General features: G+C 49.7%; 1 protein-coding gene across 1 annotated transcript; it reads left to right on the forward strand.

Moving 5' to 3' along the window:
* Nucleotides 1-1,759: 1,759 nt before the first annotated feature.
* Nucleotides 1,760-24,206, forward strand: LOC309539936 (RING finger protein 145-like). Its single transcript, XM_082236408.1, has 10 exons — nucleotides 1,760-2,237; nucleotides 7,032-7,140; nucleotides 8,830-8,921; nucleotides 9,399-9,634; nucleotides 11,622-11,800; nucleotides 13,124-13,264; nucleotides 15,183-15,365; nucleotides 17,158-17,305; nucleotides 21,044-21,400; nucleotides 22,679-24,206. Exons 1-10 carry the CDS (start codon nucleotides 2,066-2,068, stop codon nucleotides 23,447-23,449), a joined length of 2,388 nt encoding a protein of 795 aa, XP_082092534.1. The 5' UTR covers nucleotides 1,760-2,065; the 3' UTR covers nucleotides 23,450-24,206.
* Nucleotides 24,207-24,495: the final 289 nt, after the last annotated feature.

A 24,495-nucleotide genomic window follows, 5' to 3' on the forward strand; every position in this document is an offset into this window, starting at 1 on the left:
TCTGCCATCAAGGTTGTGTCATCTGCATATCTGAGGTTGTTGAGATTTCCTTTGGCGATCTTAATTCCGGCTTGGGATTCATCCAGCCCAGCCTTTCGCAAGATGAATTCTGCATATAAGTTAAATAAGCTGGGAGACGAGTAGCACCTTAGAGACCGACTAAGTTTGTTGCAGATCAGCAGGATGTAGCTGAGACAGGATGGCTCACAACAGCCCTGCAGAATAGGCAGAGTAGCTTAAGCAGTATGGGGACCGAGAACTCCCAGAAGTGCAAGCTGGATTTCGAAGGGCCAGAGGAACCAGAGACCAAATTGCAAACATGCGCTGGATTATGGAAAAGCTAGAGTGTTCCAGAAAGACATCTACTTCTGCTTCATTGACTATGCAGAAGCCTTTGACTGTGTCGACCACAGCAAACTACAGTGGTGCCCCGCAAGACAAATGCCTCGCAAGACGGAAAACTCGCTAGATGAAAGAGTTTTCCGTTTTGGAGGTGCTTTGCAAAACGAATCTCCTATGGGCTTGCTTCGCAAGACAACAATGTCTTGCGAGTTCCTGCTGTTGTTTTTTTTCCTCCCCCCCCTTTTCTAAGCCGCTAAGCCGCCTATCAGCCGATCCGATCAGCAGATAAGCTGCTAAAAGCCGCTAATAGCGCTAATCCGCTAATCCGTCAATGGGCTTGCTTCGCAAGACGAAAAAACCGCTAGACGAAGAGAATCACAGAACGGATTCTTTTCGTCTTGCGAGGCACCACTGTATGGCAAGTTCTTAAAGAAATGGGAGTGCCTGATCACCTCATCTGTCTCCTGAGAAATCTCTATGTGGGACAAGAAGCTACAGTTAGAACTGGATATGGAACAACTGATTGGTTCAAAATTGGGAAAGGAGTACAACAAGGCTGTATATTGTCTCCCTGCTTATTTAATACACTGGTGCAGATATTTCCTCTCTATTGCAATCACATTTATACCCCCGCAGGATTCCCTGTTCTACATTCCAGCAGTCCTTGCCCCGCACATGGCGGGGGTGAGTGGCACGGTGGAGAGACAAATGGGAACCGGAGCTGACGCCTCTTCGGGGTCGGTCGAAGTTGCACTTCTTTGTACCCAACGGAAGAGGGAAACAAAGCGGGCGCCCTCATCAAAGATGGCGGCGTCGCTTTCAGGCGCGCTAGCGTCCCTCGAACGCCACGTGGCTCCCGCGGGGCGGTATTGAAGGAAGGGCGATCCCGGAGCCAAGATGGCGGCCGAGGCTTCACTAGGGGAGGGGAGGGGCAAGGGGCGTGGCTTGAGGGAAAGTGAAAGTACGGCGCTGGCAAGGTGGGGGGGGGGCGTCGCTTGACCCGGAGAGGAGGATTTTTCTGCCCCCCCTCCTCGGCGGGGGAGGGTCCCCAGCCTTGAGGGGCCCCGCACCCCATTACTAGGGCTGCCCCCCCCCCGGAAGGAACCCCGACCCCCCCCGCGCCTTCTTTCGCAGCCCCCTCCCCAAGTCCTCACTCTTTTCCTCCCCCTCCCCTTTTATTTGAACCTGCCTCCCCCCCCCCCGAGAATTATTTGACCCTCCTAACTTTCCTTGAAGGGGGGGGAGAGGAGTCTTGCCCCCCCAACTCCTGTTTCTTCCCACCAAACCTGACGCCCCCCACCCCCTTGCCGCCTCCCCCATCTCATTTTCTCCCCATCCCTTGAGCTCCCCCCTCCCAACTGTAAACGCCCCTCTTCTTAACACCCCCCCCAAAAAAGAGATTTTGCCCCCCTCCCTGTCCCCATTCCAGCTTCCCTCCTGCCTTCCTCTGCCTCTCTTTTGGGGTTGCTGCCCCCTTTTATTTCGCCCCTCCCCTGAGACCACCCACCTGGAAGGAGGCCTGGGGGGGAGGGGGAGATCCTTCTGGGGGGGGGAGAGAGACACCCCCGCTGGACCGGTAAGGGAAGCCCTCGGGAGCAGAGCCTGAGGTCCCTGCTGGCTTTCTTTGGTTGGGGTGGGGAGGTAGAGAGAGGAGCCTCAGGTCCCTGCTGGAGTTGGGGGTGTTCTTTTTTGGGGGGTGGGGGGTCCTTAACTCCGATCTGCCATGCCCAGCCTGGAAGAGGTGGCCAACGTGGCGCTCCGTGTGCCCAGCATTGCCCTGCTGGACCTGCTCTACCGGTGGGATGTGCAGGCCTTTGCGGAGCTGCTGTTGCACCCGAGGAGGCCGGAGGGGACTTACCTGTGGAGACATCACCTGTGGAACGCCTATTACGCAGGTGAGTGATGCAGGCCAGGCAGGCGGGAGACGGGGTGAAGTCTCCGCAATGGTGGTTGCATCGCTCATGGTCTTGATGGTGCCTTGCTTGAGCATGTGCAGAGTGCCCAGCGCAAGATTCAGGCTTCTGGTGTCGGCTTTGTTTTCTCAACAAAGCCCACCAACTTGAGCCAAAAAGATTACATTGGCGGGGAGTTATTGAACCAATTACTGGCCATCTTCTAGTTACAGATAGGTAGCCGTGTTGGTCTGCCATAGTCAAAATAAAGAAATCCCTTCCAGTAGCACCTTAAAGACCAACTAAGTTAGTTCTTGGTATGAGCTTTCGTGTGCATGCACACTTCTTCAGATACACTGAAACAGAAGTTGCCAGATCCTTCTATATAGTGAGAAGGTGGGGAGGGGTATTACTCAGAAGGGTGGTGGGAATGGGAGATTGGCAGATAGCTGAGATGAGCCTGTTGACGACTCTTAACGACTGCAATAGGTCTTACAGGAAAAGGCAAGGGGTGAGAAGGTGAGAAATGGCTTAGTCATGTATAATGGGATAAGAATCCAATGTCTCTGTTCAGACCAGGTCTCTCCATGGTTTTAAGTTTGGCAATGAGTTGCAATTCAGCAGCTTCTCTTTCCAGTCTATTTCTGAAATTCCTTTGTAGTAAAACAGCTACGTGTACTTTGAGTTGTGTGGGATGTTGGTATACAGAGATGTGGAATCTGCTTTCGTAGATTTTCACGGGTACAGGAATGCAGGTTTTGGTGTCTTTGGGTGTCTTCCCGTGTAAGAGTCGGGGTGTCTGGGCGACGTTTCGACGAGGTCTCACTCGTCATCTTCAGGCTGGTGCTTTCGGCTTCTTGTTACTGGAACAGAGCAGAATCTGGTGTTTGAGTTTCTATAAATACTGTTGAGGGGTGTGGTGTATAGCCTCCAACGTTCTGGGCAGAGAGGAAGTTCCTAGATTAGTGTGCCTTTTCTTCTTTTGTTCCTTAATTACTTGAGGGATATCTTGGGTGATTTCATGTGTGATATTCTGAATACCACTGGGTGGGTCATTAAGTGTAGATTAGTTGCTAAAGCTTTCGTGTCTTGACCTCTTGAGCTTGTGAAGAGTTTTTCTGAGAAGATGGCTGTGCTGCATTTAGTTGTGCTCTGGCTTGGCTTCGTGTATAGGGGCGAGCTGTGGTTTTGTGCCTTGTGCCAGCCAGATCTGTGTAGGGATTGCAGGGGGGTGCAGCATCCGGAGGTGCCACTATAGTTTGGCTACTGGATGGAGTCTGTAATATGTCTGTGGAGAGGGTCTGGGTTTGGGTCTGGTGTGGTTGATTGGTGACGGCGTTCTGTGTGCCTCTGGTTCTGGTGTCGGTTTTTGTGGGGAGGGCTAATTTCCAGATGTCTGGCAGGCGGGACGTGTCGTCACGCTTGTTCATGTTGTGAGGGTGTTTCTCTATCTCGATGGCTTCCATGATTATTCTCTTGTGGTGATGTTCCATGTTAAAGAGCAATTTGGAATCTGCAAAATTAATTTCGTCTGTTTGTTTGTCCAATGTACGTGGCTGGGCAGACTTCGTCTGGTATCCATTGGCGATTAACCGCCAATGGTGTTAATCGCCAATGGATACCAGAAAAACAGGGTTACGAAGCTAATCCAAAAAGAAACACCCCCCAAAAACCAAGACACAGAAGAAAACAATGGCATGGCCCTCCTTCCTTATATCAAGGGCACTACAGACAAAATCAGCAAAATCCTCCATAAACACAATATCAAAACAGCCTTCTGCACCAACCAAAAAATAGCCAATATCCTCAGAAACCCAAAAGACAAAATCCAGCTGGAAAACCAAGGGGTCTATGAAATACCCTGCAAAGTCTGCCCAGCCACGTACATTGGACAAACAAACAGACGAATAAATGCACGTATCGCAGAACACAAGAATGCCGTCAAAAAAGAAGAAAAAACTTCCTCTCTTTTCCAACACATGAAAGAAACAGGACACGAAATTAATTTTGCAGATTCCAAATTGCTCTTTAACATGGAACATCACCACAAGAGAATAATCATGGAAGCCATCGAGATAGAGAAACACCCTCACAACATGAACAAGCGTGACGACACGTCCCGCCTGCCAGACATCTGGAAATTAGCCCTCCCCACAAAAACCGACACCAGAACCAGAGGCACACAGAACGCCGTCACCAATCAACCACACCAGACCCAAACCCAGACCCTCTCCACAGACATATTACAGACTCCATCCAGTAGCCAAACTATAGTGGCACCTCCGGATGCTGCACCCCCCTGCAATCCCTACACAGATCTGGCTGGCACAAGGCACAAAACCACAGCTCGCCCCTATACACGAAGCCAAGCCAGAGCACAACTAAATGCAGCACAGCCATCTTCTCAGAAAAACTCTTCACAAGCTCAAGAGGTCAAGACACGAAAGCTTTAGCAACTAATCTACACTTAATGACCCACCCAGTGATATTCAGAATATCACACATGAAATCACTCAAGATATCCCTCAAGTAATTAAGGAACAAAAGAAGAAAAGGCACACTAATCTAGGAACTTCCTCTCTGCCCAGAACGTTGGAGGCTATACACCACACCCCTCAACAGTATTTATAGAAACTCAAACACCAGATTCTGCTCTGTTCCAGTAACAAGAAGCCGAAAGCACCAGCCTGAAGATGACGAGTGAGACCTCGTCGAAACGTCGCCCAGACACCCCGACTCTTACACGGGAAGACACCCGAAGACACCAAAACCTGCAGATGTGGAATCTATGTATACCAACATCCCACACAACGATGGTTTCCAAGCTATAAGGAACACCATTTCAGATAAAACCTAGACATCATCCTAAAAAGCAGAGACATCACCTTACCAACAAAGGTGGTATCTGAAGAAGTGTGCATGCACACGAAAGCTCATACCAAGAACTAACTTAGTTGGTCTTTAAGGTGCTACTGGAAGGAATTTCTTTATTTTGGCCATCTTCTGTGATTTTATGTACCGTTAGATGACCTGCATGTTGCAGTATAAATCTACAAGCCTAAGAGGCAGTGTGATGTAGTGGTCAGTGTATTGGACCAGGACCTGGGAGACCTGGGTTCGAATCCCCACTCGACACTGGGTGGCCTTGGTGCCTTTCAGCCTAGCCTGCCTCAAGAGGGTGGTTGTGGGAATTTATGTTGTTTTGAGCTCCTTGGAGTAAAAGAGTGGCTTATAATTGCAATTATTATTATTCATAATAACACAACTGACTTACTGCAGATCAGGGGTTTTAGGGGGATAAACGTCGCCTTGCCGATAGCAATGCTGAGGAACTGGATGTCAGAAACACGTGCCAAACTACTGCAAATAATCCACTGATTATACCAGTAAATCCCAGGCTGCTTTCTGCCCTGAGTTGTCAACATGTTGTGTTTAAAATCAAGCTTCTGGATTCTGCATCAAAGTAACTAAAATTTTCCCACTCACGCACACAAAGTTAAATTATGCAACCTGGAATAAGTTATGTAAACTGAGGACATTTTTGCATATGGGTGCTCCAGGATCTGTGTATATGCTCAAATGTTCATGCACACATACACAAAAAGTGGAATTAAACATCCTGGAATAAATTATGTCCGCTGAAGAAATTGATGCCTGTAGCAGGTTATGAATTCTGGCTGCTCCAGAGGTCTGTCTGTCTGCTCGAATGTATTTGATCAGAGATAATTCAGCTCACGTTGCTAGCCGTTGTAAGTTTTTCTTGCCAGAAATTTGGAAAGTAACAAATGTACCTTCGGCTTAAAAAAAAAAAAAGAGTAATTAAACATTGGGGATGTGGCAGTGATCAAAAATCATTACTTATCTAGAAAGCAAGTAGAAAATGATAATCTGTTACGCGTCTTAATAAATGGTATGTAGGTTTATGATACTACGGAACAATCTAGGGCTGGCCTGTGGATTTGAAAACATGTTTGCAGATGTGGAAAAAATGGTGTGTTGCAATTTTGACTGGATTAATGTTATGCTGAGACTGACATTTTTCGCTATATAATCATTGCAAAGTTATGTGTACACAGTTCTTTCTGCCTCTTCTACCCAGTGGGACCTTTGCGGACAATCTCAATCCCCTGGTCTTTCTAAGTCCCCATCAGCCGGTATTTTAAGTTTCCTCTGCTTGTTGCCACATGTTTTCTGCTGTCATAAGCAGTTAGAAATTAGCCAGGCACCGGGTCCGTTTTGCAACTGGCAGAGACCCAATTGTGACCACTGGGAGATCTCTGGGTGCTAGGTTGGCAACTGGCAAAAGCAGAATGTCACTTGGAACAGGATCTGAAATATTTCCCTTGGAGCATGAATTTGTTTTATTTTTAAAATGTATTGTAAACCGTTTTGGTATATAAATATAAAGCAACAGCAACAACAAGAACAAACTTTGGGGGGTGGGGTATGATGCTGAGAAATCCCATTGCGGTGACCGTAACCTAGGTTTAAGGTGCCATTTGGCGATTCGATTATTTATCTGAGTTTTCAACATTTTTTCTCAGTCAGAAAATAATTAAGATTCACTGGCATGCCGAGTTCTTTGCTTGCTGCCATGTTCTATGTTTTTTCAGTTGCAATCATGGCCAGGCAGAATATTCACAGGTTTGGAGAGGGGTTCAGACAAGTGTTTGGCACAACAGCCTGACCCTTGTACATTTGACGGAAGGCAGCTAAGGGCTTTTCTGCAAAACTAAACAGGTGGACATAAGAGTGTTTAAAATGTTGGCTTTTCTCTCCTCTTCCTCATTGTTTTAGGTCACTTGGTGTGTGTGGTGGTTTTGCTGCTCCCAGTCCGGACGCTTGTGAAGTTGTATCTTTACATCCTGACAGCGTTGCTGCTGTATGTGAGCCACCAGACAGCCCGGTAAGGACGCGGTTGCCTCCTTCTGTGAACTGGAAGCAGCAGATCATAGAGTTGACTTGCTAGAAAGGAAGGGTTTGAGGTCATGGGGGGCAGCAGCTGCTGTGGAGCAGACTCTGCTCTCAAAAAAAAGTTCTTGGCAATGGCATTCTCAAAAGGAACTAGGAGCGCTGTAGTCTCCTGGTCCTTTGCCTCTAAACTGCAGGAGCTGATGGATGGGTCCTTGCCATTTTTACATCTTTTGCGAGGTACAGCTACATTTTGGGGGGCTGCTAGGAGCAGGTCAGACTTTCCAGTGGTGCTTTCCACCTGCCAAGGCCTATGTCAAATCTTGGCAGTACAGTGGTACCTCGGGTTACAGACGCTGCAGGTTAAAGACTCCACTAACCCAGAAATAGTACCTTGAGTTAAGAACTTTCCTTCAGGATGAAAATAGAAATCGTACGACAGCGGCAGCGGGAGGCCCCATTAGCTAAAGTGGTACCTCAGGTTAAGAACAGTTTCAGGTTAAGAACAGACCTCCAGAACGAATTAAGTTCTTAACCTGAGGTACCACTATATGTTTCTGAGCACAGTTCAGAGTGTTGGTGCTGACCGTTAAAGCCCTAAACAGCCTTGGCCCAGTATACCTGAAGGAGCGTCTCCACCTCCATCATTCTACCCGGACACTGAGGTCCAGCACCGAGGGCCTTCTGGTGGTTCCCTCCCTGCGAGAAGTGAGGTTACAGGGAACCAGGCAGAGGGCCTTCTCAGTAGTGGCACCCACCCTCCCATCAGATGTCAAGGGAATCAACAACTATCTGACTTCTAGGAGACATCTGAAGGCAGCTCTCTATAGGGATGTTTTTAATGTTTGGTGTTTTATTGTGTTTTTTATTTTATTTTGCTGGAAGCCTCCCAGAGGGTGGCTGGGTCAGGAAAAATCATGGTGGGCCTCTGGGACTAATATCCTTGCAGGAGTGTACGTATCCCTGGCTCCCAAAGGAAGGGTTTGAAATTCCGCATTGAGAGAAACTGAATTCTGCAGCCTGTCTAAATTACGCAAAGAGAGCCCTCACTTAGGTCTGTTTTTGCATACTGTTGGGCTTCTGTTTTTCATTGGGAAAGCAAAGAAAGAGGCTAGACTCTGAAGCCCCCGCCCCAAGCAGTGGTCACACTGCAGTCCTAAAGACTTGAAACTTGCTTTTAAGTAAAAATGGGAGACTCAAGAAGCTGAGTCCTGTGCTGGGTTCCCGTTTCTGTAATCACGTAGTTCAGTTGCAGAATCGCAGGATGCTCTTAGCTGTGGGCACTGGGAGCAGCAGAAAAATGCAGCCACTGTCCTGGCTGGAAAATGGAGCCTGGTTGCCAGCTTGCCAAGAATTGAGTCATGCTTCTGACATTGGCGACAAAATGCGTTGTAGTTGCTAATTCCTAGCCTGGACTATGACAGCCTTTGCCTCTGGCAGCTCAGATCCAGCTCAGATACCTAGGCCCACACTTGGCCGGCCATCTCTGCTGTTGGTGGGAGTTGAAACAAGCCCAGAGTTTGCAAAATTGAAGGAACATCATGTGTGAATGGGGCCTTGGTTGCTGGAGAAAGAGAGGGCAGGGGGACTGTCATAGGAAGAGGTACCAAGATTTCTTTTATTAAGCAACGGAGAGCTAGTTCCTCCTTGGGCTTACAAACCATCTTCCCGGCTCCCATTCCAGAGACTACATCCGCCACGAGATGGAGCGGGATTTCCATGGCGCCGTGTACAATGACCCCGTGGCTCTTAGCCATTTCGCCACAGCACTCACAGGTGAGGAACCATAGCTGTCAACTTTCAGATTTGAAAATAAACGTTCAGCAGCCTCGGAAATAAGGAATCAGCAGCCTCACCTGTCCCAGGGACAGTCTACGGGATATCTAACAATCCGGGATAGCAGCGGGAAACGGCGCTGCGATAAGGGAATTTCCCGCAAAAAAAGGGAAGGTTGCCAGCTTGTCCCTTCTCTTCCACTGCTCTTTGATCTGCTTATATGCAGAAAAGGGGGGACTTTTTTTTAACCCAAGGGCCACATTTCCGACTGGGCAGCCTTCCAGGGGCCAGGTGGGCGGGGCCAGGGGCAAAAGTGGGCGGGGCATTGGATGCGCATTTTACCGTTGTGCTGTGGTCTGGTTTCTACATCCAGACAAGGACGTTATCAGAGTTACCAGCTCCTTTGCTCCTTGCCCTGCCTTCCTGCATTTGGGATACCCGCCTGACCCCCTACTTCTCTCCTCCTGTCCTGCCCAGGTCAAGTCATCGTTGCCACCCTCTGCGCCCTCCTGCTGAAGACCAAGCGAGTGTGGCTCTTTGGGGCTCCTCTCCTCCCTCTGGCTGCCCGCCTGTGCTGCCTCCCGCTTCGGGCCTTGCCCGCCGTGAACAGCGTCGCCACAGCTCTCACCACGATGGAGGCTCTTTACGTCGTGGCTTCCTGCCTGGTGGTTCCTCTCCAATGGGCAACGGTTGCCTGCCGGGAGGTTGCTCAGGTGATGAGAGAGGTCCAAGGGGATCGCTCCTTCGAATGGTTGCTGTTTCTGGTTGGCAGCTGCTCACTGCCAGCTTGTCCTTGTTCATACCCGTCCTTCATAGTTCAGTCGTAAGGAAGCTTAGAATTCATAAGAACCCCAGACCTTTGGGTCCAGCTAGCTCATAGAATTGCAGAATGAGAATCATCCGGTCCAGCTCCCTGCAGTGAAGGAACTGTCTTTGAAATACAATACAGTGGTGCCTTGCAAGACGAAAAGAATCCGTTCTGTGATTCTCTTCGTCTAGCGTTTTTTTCGTCTTGCGAAGCAAGCCCATTGACGGATTAGTGGATTAGCGCTATTAGCGGCTTTTAGCGGCTTATCTGCTGATCGGATCAGCTGATAAGCGGCTTAGCGGCTTAGAAAAAGGGGGGAGGGGAAAAAACCAGCAGGAACTCGCAAGACATTGTCGTCTTGCGAAGCAAGCCCATAGGAAATTCGTTTTGCGAAGCACCTCCAACACGGAAAACTCTTTCGTCTAGCGAGTTTTCCGTCTTGCGAGGCATTCGTCTTGCGGGGCACCACTGTACTCAATATTGATCCAGAGCAGAACTCTAACGTATAGTTAGAGTAAAAACTTAAACACGTTGCAGGATTCCCAAAAAATAGACCAGAGGCAACATTTCATCTAGCAGAGCTTTACTGCTACTGAAGGCAAATGAACATAACGGCCACAAATCCAATACATTCAGGATTGGCACTGCCCATAAGAAATCCAGTTGCAGCAGACTTGACTTAAACTTACAATAACTTATAATTAAAACTTACCACTATGTACAAAACACCACACCAGAAGGAAAGAGATAAAGAGAGTGAAACCCGGGCTCCTTCTAGCCTTACTTTTATAGTTAGCATGATCTTGACAGAAAGAAAAAAGAGAACCAGTTGAAGCCAGCTGTACTCAGCTTCTCTGAAGGTATAACCCAAACATCATGAACCTTCTGCTTGTTTCTTTCACGCACAGAAGCTTCCAAAAGCTTCCAGAGCCCTCTTGAACTCAGTAGAATAGGAAAGGTTTCTACACATCAGATCAATACTTTCTGCACTAAGAAATGCAAACTGACAGGAACCTCAGCTATAGCATCCCTGACAGATGCTTTAAAGCCACCTTAAAATCCTGCAAGGAAGGAGAGTCCACTGCTTCCCAAGGGAGACTGCTCCACCACCAAACAGCTCTTAGTGTCAGAAAGGAATTGCAAGCAAGCACCCCACTCTTCCAGTGAGTTCTTGCTTGGAGTCCCAATCCAATGCTCCAGGATCCTGCAGAATTGCATGAGCATCTGGCTCGAATGCTAGCGAAAAGGTGTGGGAGGTCCTGAGTTGGAATTCTGCATAGACAGGAAGGGTTCCTCTTAAGGAAAGGACATCCAACTCGCAAGAGACTGCGATCTGCTCACAGGGGGAGAAATGGCAGCGAACTACCCCTTTTTTAGGGGTTCAGGTCAAAGTTGTTGAGCTTTTTTTAAGGGGGATATCAAAGTGGTTGACCTTTTATGGGGAGGGGCAGGTCTAAAATTTTGAGCTTTCTTTAGGGGGGAAAGGGAAAAGTCGCTCACCAAAACATTGATCAGGAAAAAAAACAGCCTCACGGCACAAACTCCGTCTTCCGATCTAGCGATCATGTGTGAATGGAGGACAGGGCCAGATCCTCTTTTTCCACCGCAAAGGAAAAAGAGCCCACGATCAACTCAAACATCCCCGGGGTCCACCAGTAGATCGCGGTCGACCGGTTGGACATCCCTGCTCTAAGTGGTGGAGTCTCCTTCTTTGGAGGTCTTTAAGCAGAGGCTTGACAACCATATGTCAGGAGTGCTCTGATGGTGTTTCCTGCTTGGCAGGGGGTTGGACTCGATGGCCCTTGTGGTTTCTTCCAACTCTATGATTCTATGATCCTATGATTCTAAGTCTAATTCGTGGTTCTCTTTGGCCTCCCTCTTTTTGTCCCCAGGTGCTGGAGGTGTATCGCCTGGTGGCGCTGGCGATGTCCCTTTGGGGGCAGCTGGCTGTCCCGCTCTTGTTCCTGGTCTTCTGGCTTGCGCTGTTCACTCTGCAGATCTGTGCCCTGGTTTCTTCCTCCTCTGGCAACCCTTTGCCCCAGCAAGGCTTGGTCTTCATCTTCCTCAGCAGGTAGGAAGGTGGTGCGTCGGGGAGGGGAAGTGAGCAGCAACTTCCCACAGAGTCATCAAATTGTAGCATTGGAAGGGATACCCAAGGGTCATCTAGCCCAACCCCTTGCAACGCAGGGATCATAGCCAAGGCAGCCCCGGCAGATGGTCCCCCAACCTCTTGAGAACCTCCAGAGAAGGAGTGTCCACCACCTTCCAAGGGGAGTCCATTCCACTGTCCGACAGCTCTTGTCGTCAGAAAGTTCTTCCTAATTTTTATTGCGAATCTCCTTCCTTGTCATTCAAATCCACTGGTTTGGGTTCTGCGGCAGAAAACAAGCTTGTTCCATCCCCCATGGGAAAAGCCCTTCCGATGGGGCCAGGGCCTTTTCAGTACTGGCCCCAACTTGGTGGAATGCTCTGTCACAAGAGACCAGGGCCCTGCGGGGCTTGACATCTTTCCGCAAGACAGAGCTGTTCCGCCTGACCTTTGGTTTGGACTCAGTCTCACCCTTATGTTTCCCTCCCCTTATGGTTTTGATCTATGGGCTACTATGAAAATGAGTCTGAATTTTAAATTTGTATTTTAACCCGTATTTTAAATAATTGTTTTTTTCCCCTTTTCTCTCTCCCCCCTTATGTTTTTATTGCAATTTTACTGGTGTTAGCTGCCCTGAGCCCGGCTCTGGCCAGGGAGGGCGGGGTATAAATAAATTATTATTATTATTATTATTATTATTATTATTATTATTATTATTATTATGTTGGCTTCCAACCTTTGACATGGCATACTCCCTGGCGCGCTTGGCCCCTCGGCTATGCCCATTGCTGCGTTGAGCCATGAGGAATGGAAAGGGCTCTTGGAACATGCCAACATTTTGCCCCCGTTGGGCAAAAAGACCCTTCATTGCAGGGGGTTGGACTAGATGACCCTCAGGGTTCCCTTACAGCTCTACAGTTCTATTATTCTGTGACTTTCTTCTTCTTCACTGTGAGAACAGGATGCTGGACCAGATAACTATTGATTATTACCATTGTTTATTAAATTTATATTCACCCTAAGATCGCTGAGCCATTGGCGCAGTCCAGACAGGCCCCTAGAATCCTAATAACTTTCCGCAGTGCAGGATTTCCTGTCTTGTGGCAGAGCGATAGCCCCTAGCTTGAAAGCAAGTGTGATGCTTAAAGGATAAATCTTTGGCAGTGGCCTCCTGAGTCTCAGCGGCTGGAGAAGGGCTTTTCCCTCCATCTCCCTGTTTGGCCACTCTAGGAAACAGGGCACTGGGCTCGACGGCCTCTGCTTGGTCTGATCCTGGAGGCTTCTTAACGTTTTCCCTCTCCATAGTGTGGCCGAGTGTTGCAGCACCCCGTACTCCCTCATTGGGCTCACCTTCACTGTATCCTACCTGGCCCTGGGCCTCCTCAAACTCTGCAAGTTCTACCTGGCAGGTTACAGCGCTTTCCAGGACGGCAACGTGATGCACAGGTGAGAGAGCTTGAAAGAGCAGCTGCCTAGACCATGGGTAGGCAAATAAGGTCTGAGGGCCGGATCCAGCCCGATCGCTTTCTAAATCCGGCCCGCGGACAGTCCGGGAATCAGCATGTTTCTACATGAGTAGAATGTGTCGTTTTATTTAAAAGGCATCTCTGAGTTATTTGTGGGGCATAGGAATTCGGGGTTTTTTTGTTTGCTTGTTTTCAAAATATAGTACGCCCCCCCCCCAAGGTCTGAGGGACAGTGGACCAGCCCCCTGCTGAAAACGATTGCTGACCCCTGAACTAAACCATTCAGTATTCCATTACTACATCCATCAAAACATATTTGCACCATTGAATGTATCTTAATGCTGCCCACGTTTGCAAGTGCACACAATTTTCTCCCATAACATTTTCCAATCTTATTTAAACGAACATTCTTCTTGTTCTCTTATTCTGTATGTTAAGTCTGCAAGCGGCACGTATTCCGTCATCTTAAGCTGCCATTCTTCTTTAGTTGGGACCTTACTTGTTTTCCATTTGGGGCCTAACGAAACACAGGCCGCAGTAGCGGCATACATAAATAACCTTTTTTGACACCTGGGAATTACTGTCTGGATCATAACCAAGAAAAGAGGAATGTTTCTTGCCTGGCCCCTAAAAATATGTAATGGACCTCCCTGGGGAGAGTGTTCCACAACCAGGGAGCCACCAAAAGTCTTGCTGTTGTTTAGTTGTTTAGTCGTGTCCGACTCTTCGTGACCCCCTGGACCAGAGCACTCCAGGCACTCCTGTCTTCCGCTGCCTCCCGCAGTTTGGTCAAATTCATGCTGGTAGCTTCAAGAACACTGTCCAACCATCTCGTCCTCTGTCACCCCCTTCTCCTTGTGCCCTCCATCTTTCCCAGCATCAGGGTCTTTTCTGGGGAGTCTTCTCTTCTCATGAGGTGGCCAAAATACTGGAGCCTCAGCTTCAGGATCTGTCCTTCCAGTGAGCACTCAGGGCTGATTTCCTTCAGAATGGAGAGGTTTGATCTTCTTGCAGTCCATGGGACTCTCAAGAGTCTCCTCCAGCACCAGAATTCAAAAGCATCAATTCTTCAGTGATCAGCCTTCTTTATGGTCCAGCTCTCACTTCCATACATCACTACTGGGGAAACCATGGCTTTTACTATACGGACCTTTGTGGGCAGGGTGATGTTGTCTAGGTTTGCCATCGCCTTTCTCCCAAGGAGCAAGCGTCTTTTAATTTCATGACTGCTGTCACCATCTGCAGTGATCATGGAGCCCAAGAAAGTAAAATCTCTCACTGCCTCCATTTCTTCCCCTTCTATTTGCCAGGAGGTGATGGGCCCAGTGGCCATGATCTTCGTTTTTTTGATTTTGAGCTTCAGACCATATTTTGTGCTCTCCTCTTTCACCCTCATTAAAAGGTTCTTTAATTCCTCCTCACTTTCTGCCATCAAGGTTGTGTCATCTGCATATCTGAGGTTGTTGATATTTCTTCCAGCAATCCTAATTCCGGTTTGGGATTCATCCAGCCCAGCCTTTCGCATGATGAGTTCTGCATATAAGTTAAATAACCAGGGAGACAATATACAGCCTGGACATACTCCTTTCCCAATGTTGAACCAATCAGTTGTTCCATATCCAGTTCTAACTGTAGCTTCTTCTCCCACATAGAGATTTCTCAGGAGACAGATGAGGTGATCAGGCACTCCCATTTCTTTAAGACAGAAAGTCTAAAAGTCCCCAAATTTATCTAGAACAAGAGAGCATTTTTTTAAAAAAAGCCACTACCTGGTAAGTCTAGAGAGGTGCACTGGCCAGTGGCGATTTTCTCTCCCCATCCTTTTTTTTTTGTTTCCTGAACCACCCCACGGGGGTAAAAATCCAATATACAGGTGCCTACTTTTCCCCTTGTTTCAGGGGTGTGACGGAGGGTGTGACCTTGCTACTCCTTGCCCTCCAAACCGGCCTACTTGGGTTGCAGCTCCTGGAAAGAACGTTCCTTCTCAGCATCATCCTCTTCATCGTGGTGACGTCCACCCTGCAGTCCATGATCGAAATAGCCGACCCCATCGTCTTGGGCCTGGGGGCTACGCGGAACAGGTGACAGTGCTTTCTGCTTTGTGCGGACGCACGGGAAAAACAGGGGGCGCGATCCATGTCCTCGTGGTTATAAATCCGCGTAGCCTGGAGGGGGTGGGGTGGTCATTCCCTGCACGCAAGCAAGCCCAGCCTCACTGTTGAGGGGCGCTCAGAAAGGAGCCGCCAACATTTTGGGGCCGACGCAGAAGCTTGAGGAGGTGCCGTTGGCGCCAGTCACAAAATGGCGGCCACAGTAGAGGGGGCGTGGCCTAACACAAAGTGGCCGCCACAACTTAGAGAGCGGGAATAGGGAGTGGCAATTGCTGGCCGGGCCTGACAGCAGCTGTAGTCCAAAAGATCTGGGGGGGCACCAGTTTGGGGAAGGCAGGTCTGGAAGGATGTGCATCCTGGCCCATATTCTCAATGGGGCTGGATATCCCCCTTTCTTTCTCAAATAGCAGTTCCCACACATCATGTAACGTGTGTGTGTGTATAAGGGAGGGACACCTGAATATATATGTATTTTTAATTGTCATATAGCGGTATGTGTCATTTCAAGGGTGAAGCTTGGTTTTTGCAAATTTCTTCAGTGAGTGGGCTTAAAAATACACTTTTGGCTATGCAGATTTAGCATGGTAAGTCTACGTTTGATGAAAAAGCACATAAACTGCTTTGAGAAAACCAAAGGATTTTAATTTTGCCTTCTGAAAATGTCAGGTAACGCTAAATAACAAGAACAACAACAATAATAATGTATGTCCTTGGCATCATTTTTAAATCGTTTCTGTGCAACTTTACACACCTTTTCTGTACCAAGCGAAACTGAATTATATAAATTTAGCTGAAATACCTTTCTAATTCCCAAGTCATGTTACGACTTTTTAGCACCCCTCATCATTTTGGCGAATTTGAAAGTTGAAAACTTCAGCAAGCCCTATTCACACAGTCTTCATAAGAAGCTGACTGAGGCAGAGTCACACCATTGGCTCATCTACCTCAGTACTGCCTGTTCTGACTGGCAACAGCTCTCCAGGGTTTCAGGAATGAGTTTTTCTACAGCGCTACCTCGGAGATGCTATCTGTTGTTGAACCCGGGACCTTCTGCATCCAAAACTGATGCTCTGCTGCTGAGCTACGGTCCTGCCCTACCGTAAAATGCTGTTTCCTCATTACAGTCGTACCTTGGATCTCGAACGCCTTGGCTCCCGAACAAATCGGCTCCCGAAACCCAGAAGTGAGTGTTCCGGTTTTCAAACATACTTTTGGAACCCGAACGTCTGACGGGGCTTCTGCGGCTTCTGATTGGCTGCAGGAGCTTCCTGCAGCCAATCAGAAGCCACGCTTTTGGTTTCCGAGCGTTTTAGAAGTCGAACGGACTTCCGGAACGGATTCCGTTTGACTTCCAAGGCACGACTGTGTTCTGGATCTGGGAGATTTAAATAGGAAGCTGCCTTCTGCTGAGCCAGGCCCCTGGTCCATAGCTGTCAACTTTCCCCTTTTCTTGCGAGGAATCCTATTTGGAATAAGGGAATTTCCCTTTAAAAAAGGGAAACGTTGACAGCTATGCCCTGGTCCATCCAAGCTCCGTAGCTGAGGCCGTAGCTGATAGGGATGGACTTTGCAGCAGCCCTCGTGGGCCTCTCAAACTGTCCCTCCATCTCTTAGAATCGCAGGACCGTAGAGTTGGAAGGGACAACTAGAGTCATCTAGTCCAACCCCCTGCAACGCGGGGGTGGCCCAGTGTGGGGCTCGAACCCACGACCCTAAGAGCCTCGTGCTCCACCCACTGAGCTTTCCAGCTGTGTTGTTTCAGGAGTTTCTGGAAGCACTTCCGGGGAATCAGCATGTGCCTCTTCCTCCTGGTCTTCCCGGGCTTCATGGCGTACAAGATCGCTCACTTCTTCCAGATGGACTTCTGGCTCCTGATCCTCGTCTCCAGCTGCATGCTGACCTCCCTGCAGGTACACTTGCCCCTTTTTTGCCCGTAGCCGGAGCTGGTTTATTTCTGGGACGCCTTTCCCACGAGGGCATCTGTGCTCACAGCGGTTTCCCCTTAAAAAAATACTGTGTCCAAATCCCGTGTAGAACAGTAATGGCGGCTGGCATCTGTCTGTCTGGGGAGACCGCAACGGAGTGCGCCTTTTGGGGGTGAAGTCGAAGTGTTGGAGAATTATAGCGCCTGCTGTGGCTGTAGAGACTGAGTCAGGAGAGGCATATTCCGTTGCAACTGGGGCAGATAATGGCGTCTGGTTCCGGTCCTGCAGATTGTGATCCACGCAAAAGTCACCTCCGGACTTGATTATCGTAACTCGCTCTATGTGGGGCTGCCCTTGAGACTGACCCAGAAACTCCAGTGGGTGCAGAATGCTGCGGCAAGACTCAGGGGGTGCTCGCCGCAGGATCACATTCACTCGGTGCTATACCAGCTGCACTGGCTCCCGGTGGAGTACAGGATCAGGTTCAAGGTGCTGGTTTTAACCTTTAAAGCCCTATACGGCCTAGGACCCTCGTACCTACGGGACCGCTTCTCCTGGTATGTCCCACGGAGGACCTTACAGTCTTCAAATAAAAACATCTTGGAGGTCCCAGGCCACAGGAAGGTTAGGCTGGCCTCAACCAGAGCCAGGGCTTTTTTGGCCGTGGCCCCGATCTGGTGGAACGCTCTGTCACAAGAGACCAGGGCCTTGTGGGACTTGACATCTTTCTGCAGGGCCTGCAAGACAGAGCTGTTCCACCAGGCCTTTGGCCAAGGAACAGTCTGACTCCCTCCTTTGGTAATCCTCACCAGAACTCCAGCCCAATGGTTGCCATGAATTTGATTTTGAATTGATTTTAAAATGAATTGATTTTAGAATACTGTGTTACTTTTATTGTTGTTAGCCACTCTGAGCCTGGCTTTGGCTGGGGAGGGTGGAATATAAATTAATTTATTATTATTATTATTATTATTACTGCAAATCTTCTCTCTGCGCTGCTCTCAGCAGTTATTCCTCCTCTGGTCACTGCTGTGGATTAAGTTTTCATGGGGTGGTGGGTGGTTGATGGAGAGCATAATAATAAAATAATGATAACAGTCCCAGTCCCCTTCCACACTTAACAGGCCATACATAGGTGCCAATTCTAGTGGGGGCATCCAGGGCCCCCACAAATCTTTTGGGTGGGTGCTCAGAACCCACAATGCGGGAATCCAAAGGGACTTCTGGTTCCTATAGGAAGTCGCATCGGAACCCCGATGTGAGTTCCCAGACAACGTCCAAGGCCCTGCGAAGCCTTGGAAGCGCCACCAGGCCGCCAGCGTCACGTTACGTCATGGGTGTCAGTATGCCTTTGAGCCGATGCCAACGACTGGGCTCAACAACTGGTTCTGCCCCGAATGGTCTAGGTGAACTGGAGCACTTCCAGAGACCTTCCACTCCTGGAAAGCAGGTCTAAGCGCACTGGACCCACAACTGTCCATTGTGGGCACCGAACTCAGCAGAGTATGAACAACACAGAAGAAAGCTGTGTAGCATAACTTCTTTTATTTCTAACAGCTACTGCAAACTAAAACTAAAGAGCTACTGGCTTGCATGAGTGTTACTCAGACTCCACACAGAGTCAGGCAGGAGCGGAAGAAGCAAAGAGCAGTTTGTGCCCCCTCCTTTCTGAAAACATCATATCAGGAGATTCTTACAGTGGGAGGGGGTGAAAATATCCACATTGGGTACCATTGGGCACCCATAACCCGGGGCCCTGAGGCCATAGATTAATTAATGGCCAAAGAGGAATGTTTTTGCCTGGCCTCTAAAGACACATAATGGTGGTGTCAGGAGAGCGTCATTATCCCTCTGTATAGAGGCAGTATACCGTATTTTTTGCTCTATAAGACTCACTTTTTCCCTCCTAAAAAGTAAGGGGAAATGTGTGTGCATCTTATGAAGCGAATGCAGGCTGCACAGCTATCCCAGAAGCCAGAACAGCAAGAGGGATCACTCCTTTCGCTGCGCAGCAATCCCTCTTGCTGTTCTGGCTTCTGGGATTCAGAATATTTATATTTCTTGTTTTCCTCCTCCAAAATCTAGGTGCGTCTTGTGGCCTGGTGCGTCTTATAGAGCGAAAAATACGGTACCTCTGCTTTCCAGGTGCTGGGAAGAATTGGAGGGCTTTCTCCATTGAGCCCTGATGATGAGCTTGCTAGTGCATCCCAAGTGGTATAAGAATAAAAGAAAATTATTACAAATTAGTTTGGAGATGGTACAGTGGTGCCTCGCAAAACGAAAAGAATCCGTTCTGTGATTCTCTTCGTCTAGTGGTTTTTTCGTCTTGCAAAGCAAGCCCATTGACAGATTAGCGCTATTAGCGGCTTTTAGCAGCTTTTAGCGGCTTATCGGCTTATCAGATCAGCTGATAAGCGACTTAGCGGCTTAGAAAAAGGGGGGGAGGGGAAAAAACCCGCAGGAACTCGCAAGACATTTTCGTCTTGCGAAGCAAGCCCATAGGAGATTCGTTTTGCGAAGCACCTCCAAAACAGAAAACCCTTTCGTCTAGCGAGTTTTCCATCTTGCGAGGCATTCGTCTTGCGGGGCACCACTGTATTTAGCACCAGTCAGATTAAATGAAATAAACAAGGAATATTCGGTGTTATGTTGGAAGGGATGCCAGGAAATGGGATTATGTTCACATGTGGTGGGAGTGTAAATATGTACAATTTTTTTGGCAAAGGGCATTTAAGGAGATAATTAGATACCGCTGGGTTAAAGCCGACCAAAAGTCCAGAGGTATCACTATTATCAATTTACGATGGGGTGGAAGGTTCACAGGCTATGAAGGACTTGCTCACAAATTGATTGACAGCTGCATGAATTATTATAGCTAGGAAGTGGAAGGGGCAAGGTGAATAAAAAATGGAAGAATGGTATAAAGAGGTGTGGGATATAGGTATTAATGATACATTAAAGGTAAAGGTAAAGGTACCCCTGCCCGAACGGGCCAGTCTTGACAGACTCTGGGGTTTGTGCGCCCATCTCACATCTATTGGCCGGGGGCCAGCGCTGTCCGAAGACACTTCCGGGTCACGTGGCCAGCGTGACAACGCTGCTCTGGCGAGCCAGAGCCGCACACGGAACGCCGTTTACCTTCCCGCTGGTAAGCGGTACCTATTTATCTACTTGCCCCCGGGGGTGCTTTCGAACTGCTAGGTGGGCAGGCGCTGGGACCGAGCAGCGGGAGCGCACCCCGCCGCTGGGATTCGAACCGCTGACCTTTCGATCGGCAAGCCCTAGGCGCTGAGGCTTTAGCCCACAGCGCCACCCGCGTCCCTTCCAATGATACATTAACATGTGCCATTAAGGTAAGACAGGGAATATGCAGGAGAAATGATTTTGAGGAGATATGGAAGGTGTTTGTAGAAGTTGTACTGTTAAAACGGAAAGGGGTCAAACCATTGCAAGAAGTGTTGAAATTTTGGGAGGTTGGCTAGTTACAATGGAATGGTCTTGGTGGCACATTTTTATTCTTATTTATTTATGATTTTTACTTTGTCAAAATAAAATTAAAAAATTAAATGAAATAATAAAATGGTGCATAGGCATTGCAGCTAGTAGCCATCAGTTGCTGGCCAATGGGCTCTGGGCTTGATCCAGTCTGGACCCTCTGGGGCCTTCAGCTTTGGCTGGAGAAACCAATGGTTCTCCTCCTCCTCCTCCTCCTCCTCCTTTCAGGTGATGGGGACCCTATTCATCTACACCCTCTTCATGATCGAGCTCTTCCAGGACACCCCGATGGAGAAGATGGACGAGATTGTCTACTACATCAATGCCGTCAGCCGCGTCCTGGAGTTCCTGGTGGCCGTCTGCGTGGTGGCCTACGGGACCTGGGAGTCCATCTTTGGCGAGTGGAGCTGGCTGGGTGCCTCCGTCATCATCATCCACTGCTACTTCAACGTCTGGCTGAGGGCCCACTCCGGGTGGAAGAGCTTCCTGCTCCGCCGAGAGGCCGCCAAGAAGATCAGCTTGCTGCCAAGGGCCACCAGAAGGCAACTCTTGGACCACAATGACGTCTGCGCCATTTGCTTCCAGGTGAATGTCAGGGAGCCGCAACCCCCCACAGTTCCCTCCTCTGGACCGTCTGTCCCCTCGTGCCCTTGTTCACTTTTAGTTTGGGGGACTGGCTTGGGTTAGGGCCTCAATCTAGAGTCAATACTGGACCAGGTTGCGGAGCCCTGCGTTAGGCTATCCCCACTAACTTGTGGGTAGCCCAACACGGTTTCCTCCATAGCAGGGTAGTCCAATGTGGCCCTCGAGTCCTTTTTTGGTGGCCCTCAACAACATTTGATGCCCACCAGCCCTCGCGCTGCCTTCCCAAAGCTGGGTAAACAAGACGCTAAGCTTTGGGAAGGAGGGACAAGGCTCTGGCAGAGCTTTCCCTCCTCCTTCTCAAAGCCTATATTAGGCTTCAGGGAATCCAGTGCCTCCCATGATGGCAGCCAAGAAGCAGATAAAGAAGAGTTCTTACCAAGTATTGTATTCAATACTCACACAGAGAGAACATAGAAATGCCATCTCTTTTGGGTAATGGCATTGCTCTGAGTAAAGTCCCACCCCCTCCGTCTCTCCTATTACAGTGGTGCCTCTGGTTGCGAACGGGATCCGTTCCGGAGGCCCATTCGCAACATGAAAAGAACACAACCCGCGTCTGTGCATGCGCGGGTTGCGATTTGCTGCTTCTGCGCATGACGTCATTTTGTGCAGCTGCGTGTGCGCGAGCGGCGATACCCGGAAGTAACCCTTTCTGGTACTTCCGTGTCTCCGCGGGATGTATCCTGAAAGAATGTAACATGAAGCGGACGTAACATGAGGTATGACTGTATACGTCATCCCTGCGTCAGCGGATCTGAGCTTCTGCCTCTGAGCTTCCTGTTCCTACTACCTTCAATGCACGCCGGGTCCTGGGGGGGGGGGTCTGTCTGCTGTTCCTGCCCTAGTGCTGCTTCTCCCTTCTGCAGTCTCTGAACTATGACCTTCTGCAAACCACTGTTGTAAAACTATACTGTCCTCCTCTTCCCAGAAAGGTTCAGAAAGGGTAGGCGGTGGTCCCCACCATTCCTCCTTAGTCCAGTCCCTGACAGCCTAGTTTTCCCAGCTTTGGAAGGGGGTGGAAGGACTCTAGGCTGAGGATTACCTGTTCCACTTTGGCAGCAGGTCTCCAGCAAGTTTTCCAATATACCACCTGCTCTATTTTAACCGGTGAGGCCAAGGAAGTTCTGCAGGCTGAGCAGCTGCTCTACCTCAGGGCCGCGCTGCCCATTGCCCCTCCAGGCACTTCCCCGCTAACCGCCTCACTCTGCCCCCTTTCAGGAGATGACCCTGGCCGTCGTCGTGCCGTGCGGCCACTTCTTCCACGACGGCTGCCTGCGCAAGTGGTTCTTCGTGCAGGACACATGCCCCCTCTGCCACCAGCAGGTCAGGCTCGAGGATCGCGCACAACAGGCAGAGCCCGCGGCAGGGAGGGAGGAGGCTTCCGGGAGCACAGAGCCCGCTGTTCTCGACCGCGTGGTGCGCCCCGGTGGGGACAGGACTGCGGAGGCCGACAAAGCTGGTGGGACAGAACAACAAAGCACCCTCTCCGGACACTCAGCCGGGGAAGGCCAGCAGACGTTCGAAAGCTCGGGAGAGGTGGGGGAGAGTGTTCCCAGATATGACGCACCCCAGAGGGACCTGGGCCTGCCCACCTTCACAGGAAACGGCAGCCAAGCGCTGGATCTCCCCGTTCCCGAAGTGCCGCCAGGGGACTGGTGCGGCAGCTCAGGAGAGTCCATGGCCCCAGAGCGGGATGTTCCTGGGTGCGTCTCTCTGGGAAGAGAGCCTGACTTAGCCAGCAAACCGGGAAACGCCTGTCCTCAGCTCTCAGCTGCTCCGGGAGTCCCAGCTGAGGGTCGCCTGGAGGGGGAGCCCCCAAGCCCAGTGGCAGCCTCCCCAGTTGCGCCAGCAGAGGACACAGTGGAGATCTCAGCCAGGAAGCTCCCAAAGCAAGGTGACGCCAGAGGGGAGAGCCTAGGCCCGTCGGTCCATTTCAACAGCAAAGCTGATCTCGGTCCTGGTCTTTCCACCGCCTTCTCCCCTCCCTAGCTCTTTGCGCTCACGTGCCGTTTCCCTTTTCCATAGCCTGGGAATCCGATGCACCGAACAGCTTCTCCTACACCCAGGGAAGCAGGCCGCCCCAGCCGAGTTAGAGCAAGCACAGTCTGCGCTGCGTCTAGCAAAGAGCGCTTTATCTGGAGCCGGGGAAACTCAAATTTCCCCTCTCCTCTCAGGAGTGCTGAAGGACTTCCACTCTGCAGGCTAGACCTTCTATACCAGCAAGGCGACACAGTACGTCTTATTCTTCTAACCAGAAGCGCAAGGCCTTGGCCCAAACACCGGCCACTGCCGTAGTTTAAAAGTTTCAGCGCTGGCCGCAACACGGAGACACGACCCGGCAGAATGGCAGATTCGGAGACGGATGCTCTTATCCAAGATGGCGGCAGCCTCATTCCAAAATGGCTGCAGGGTCTCCGTGTCTGCCTCCCTACCTATGCGTCCCACCTGCTGCCTGCCTATAATCTCTGGCAAGCGTGTGAATCGGGGAAGGTTTGGACTTCTGCCCAAGCGACGGGTCCTTGCAGGTTTCCCCCCGGGTCGGCCTAGAACGTTTGATGAGCCAGGGAGCCCCTTCTGGGGATCTGGGCCACCAGCAAACCTTTGTGGCTTTGGTGTCCTGTCCCGTCATTGACCGTTTTATTTTTATTTTTTGCGTAGAGGTGATTACATCGCGGGGCAGGTGAATCAAACAGCTGTGGACAGCGGGAGACCTTTGCTTGCAAGTTAAATAAACAAATCAAATGGATGGCGTGAGCTGGTTGTGTGCAGTTCTGCAAAAGAAAGGGGGGGCAGCAAGAAACACCCCCCTCACCGCCACAGAGTAATTGCTAATAATAATATTATTTGCACCACCACCACCCCATGCGACTGGATTTCCGGTCTAGGGAAATGGCTTAGAGTGAGGCAGCTGAAGGACAGGGGCAGAGATGTGCTTGCAGTCTCTGATATACCTGCATCATACCTGCCCAATCTTAGAAGCAAAATGATGCTTCCTTAATAATATAATAATAATTTTATTATTTATATGCCTCCCA

The sequence above is a fragment of the Podarcis vaucheri genome (assembly GCF_965113315.1).
Source record: "Podarcis vaucheri genome assembly, chromosome: 9".
Classification (NCBI taxonomy): Eukaryota; Metazoa; Chordata; class Lepidosauria; order Squamata; family Lacertidae; genus Podarcis; species Podarcis vaucheri.

What these genes read in the sequence shown, in the direction of transcription:
- LOC309539936 (XM_082236408.1), top strand. Translation starts at nt 2,066, where the DNA reads ATGCCCAGCCTGGAAGAGGTGGCCAACGTGGCGCTCCGTGTGCCCAGC. An exon ending in TTTCGCCACAGCACTCACAG is followed by an intron (nt 8,922 to 9,398) that starts GTGAGGAACCAT and finishes TGTCCTGCCCAG; the next exon opens with GTCAAGTCATCGTTGCCACC. An exon ending in GCATGCTGACCTCCCTGCAG is followed by an intron (nt 17,306 to 21,043) that starts GTACACTTGCCC and finishes TCCTCCTTTCAG; the next exon opens with GTGATGGGGACCCTATTCAT.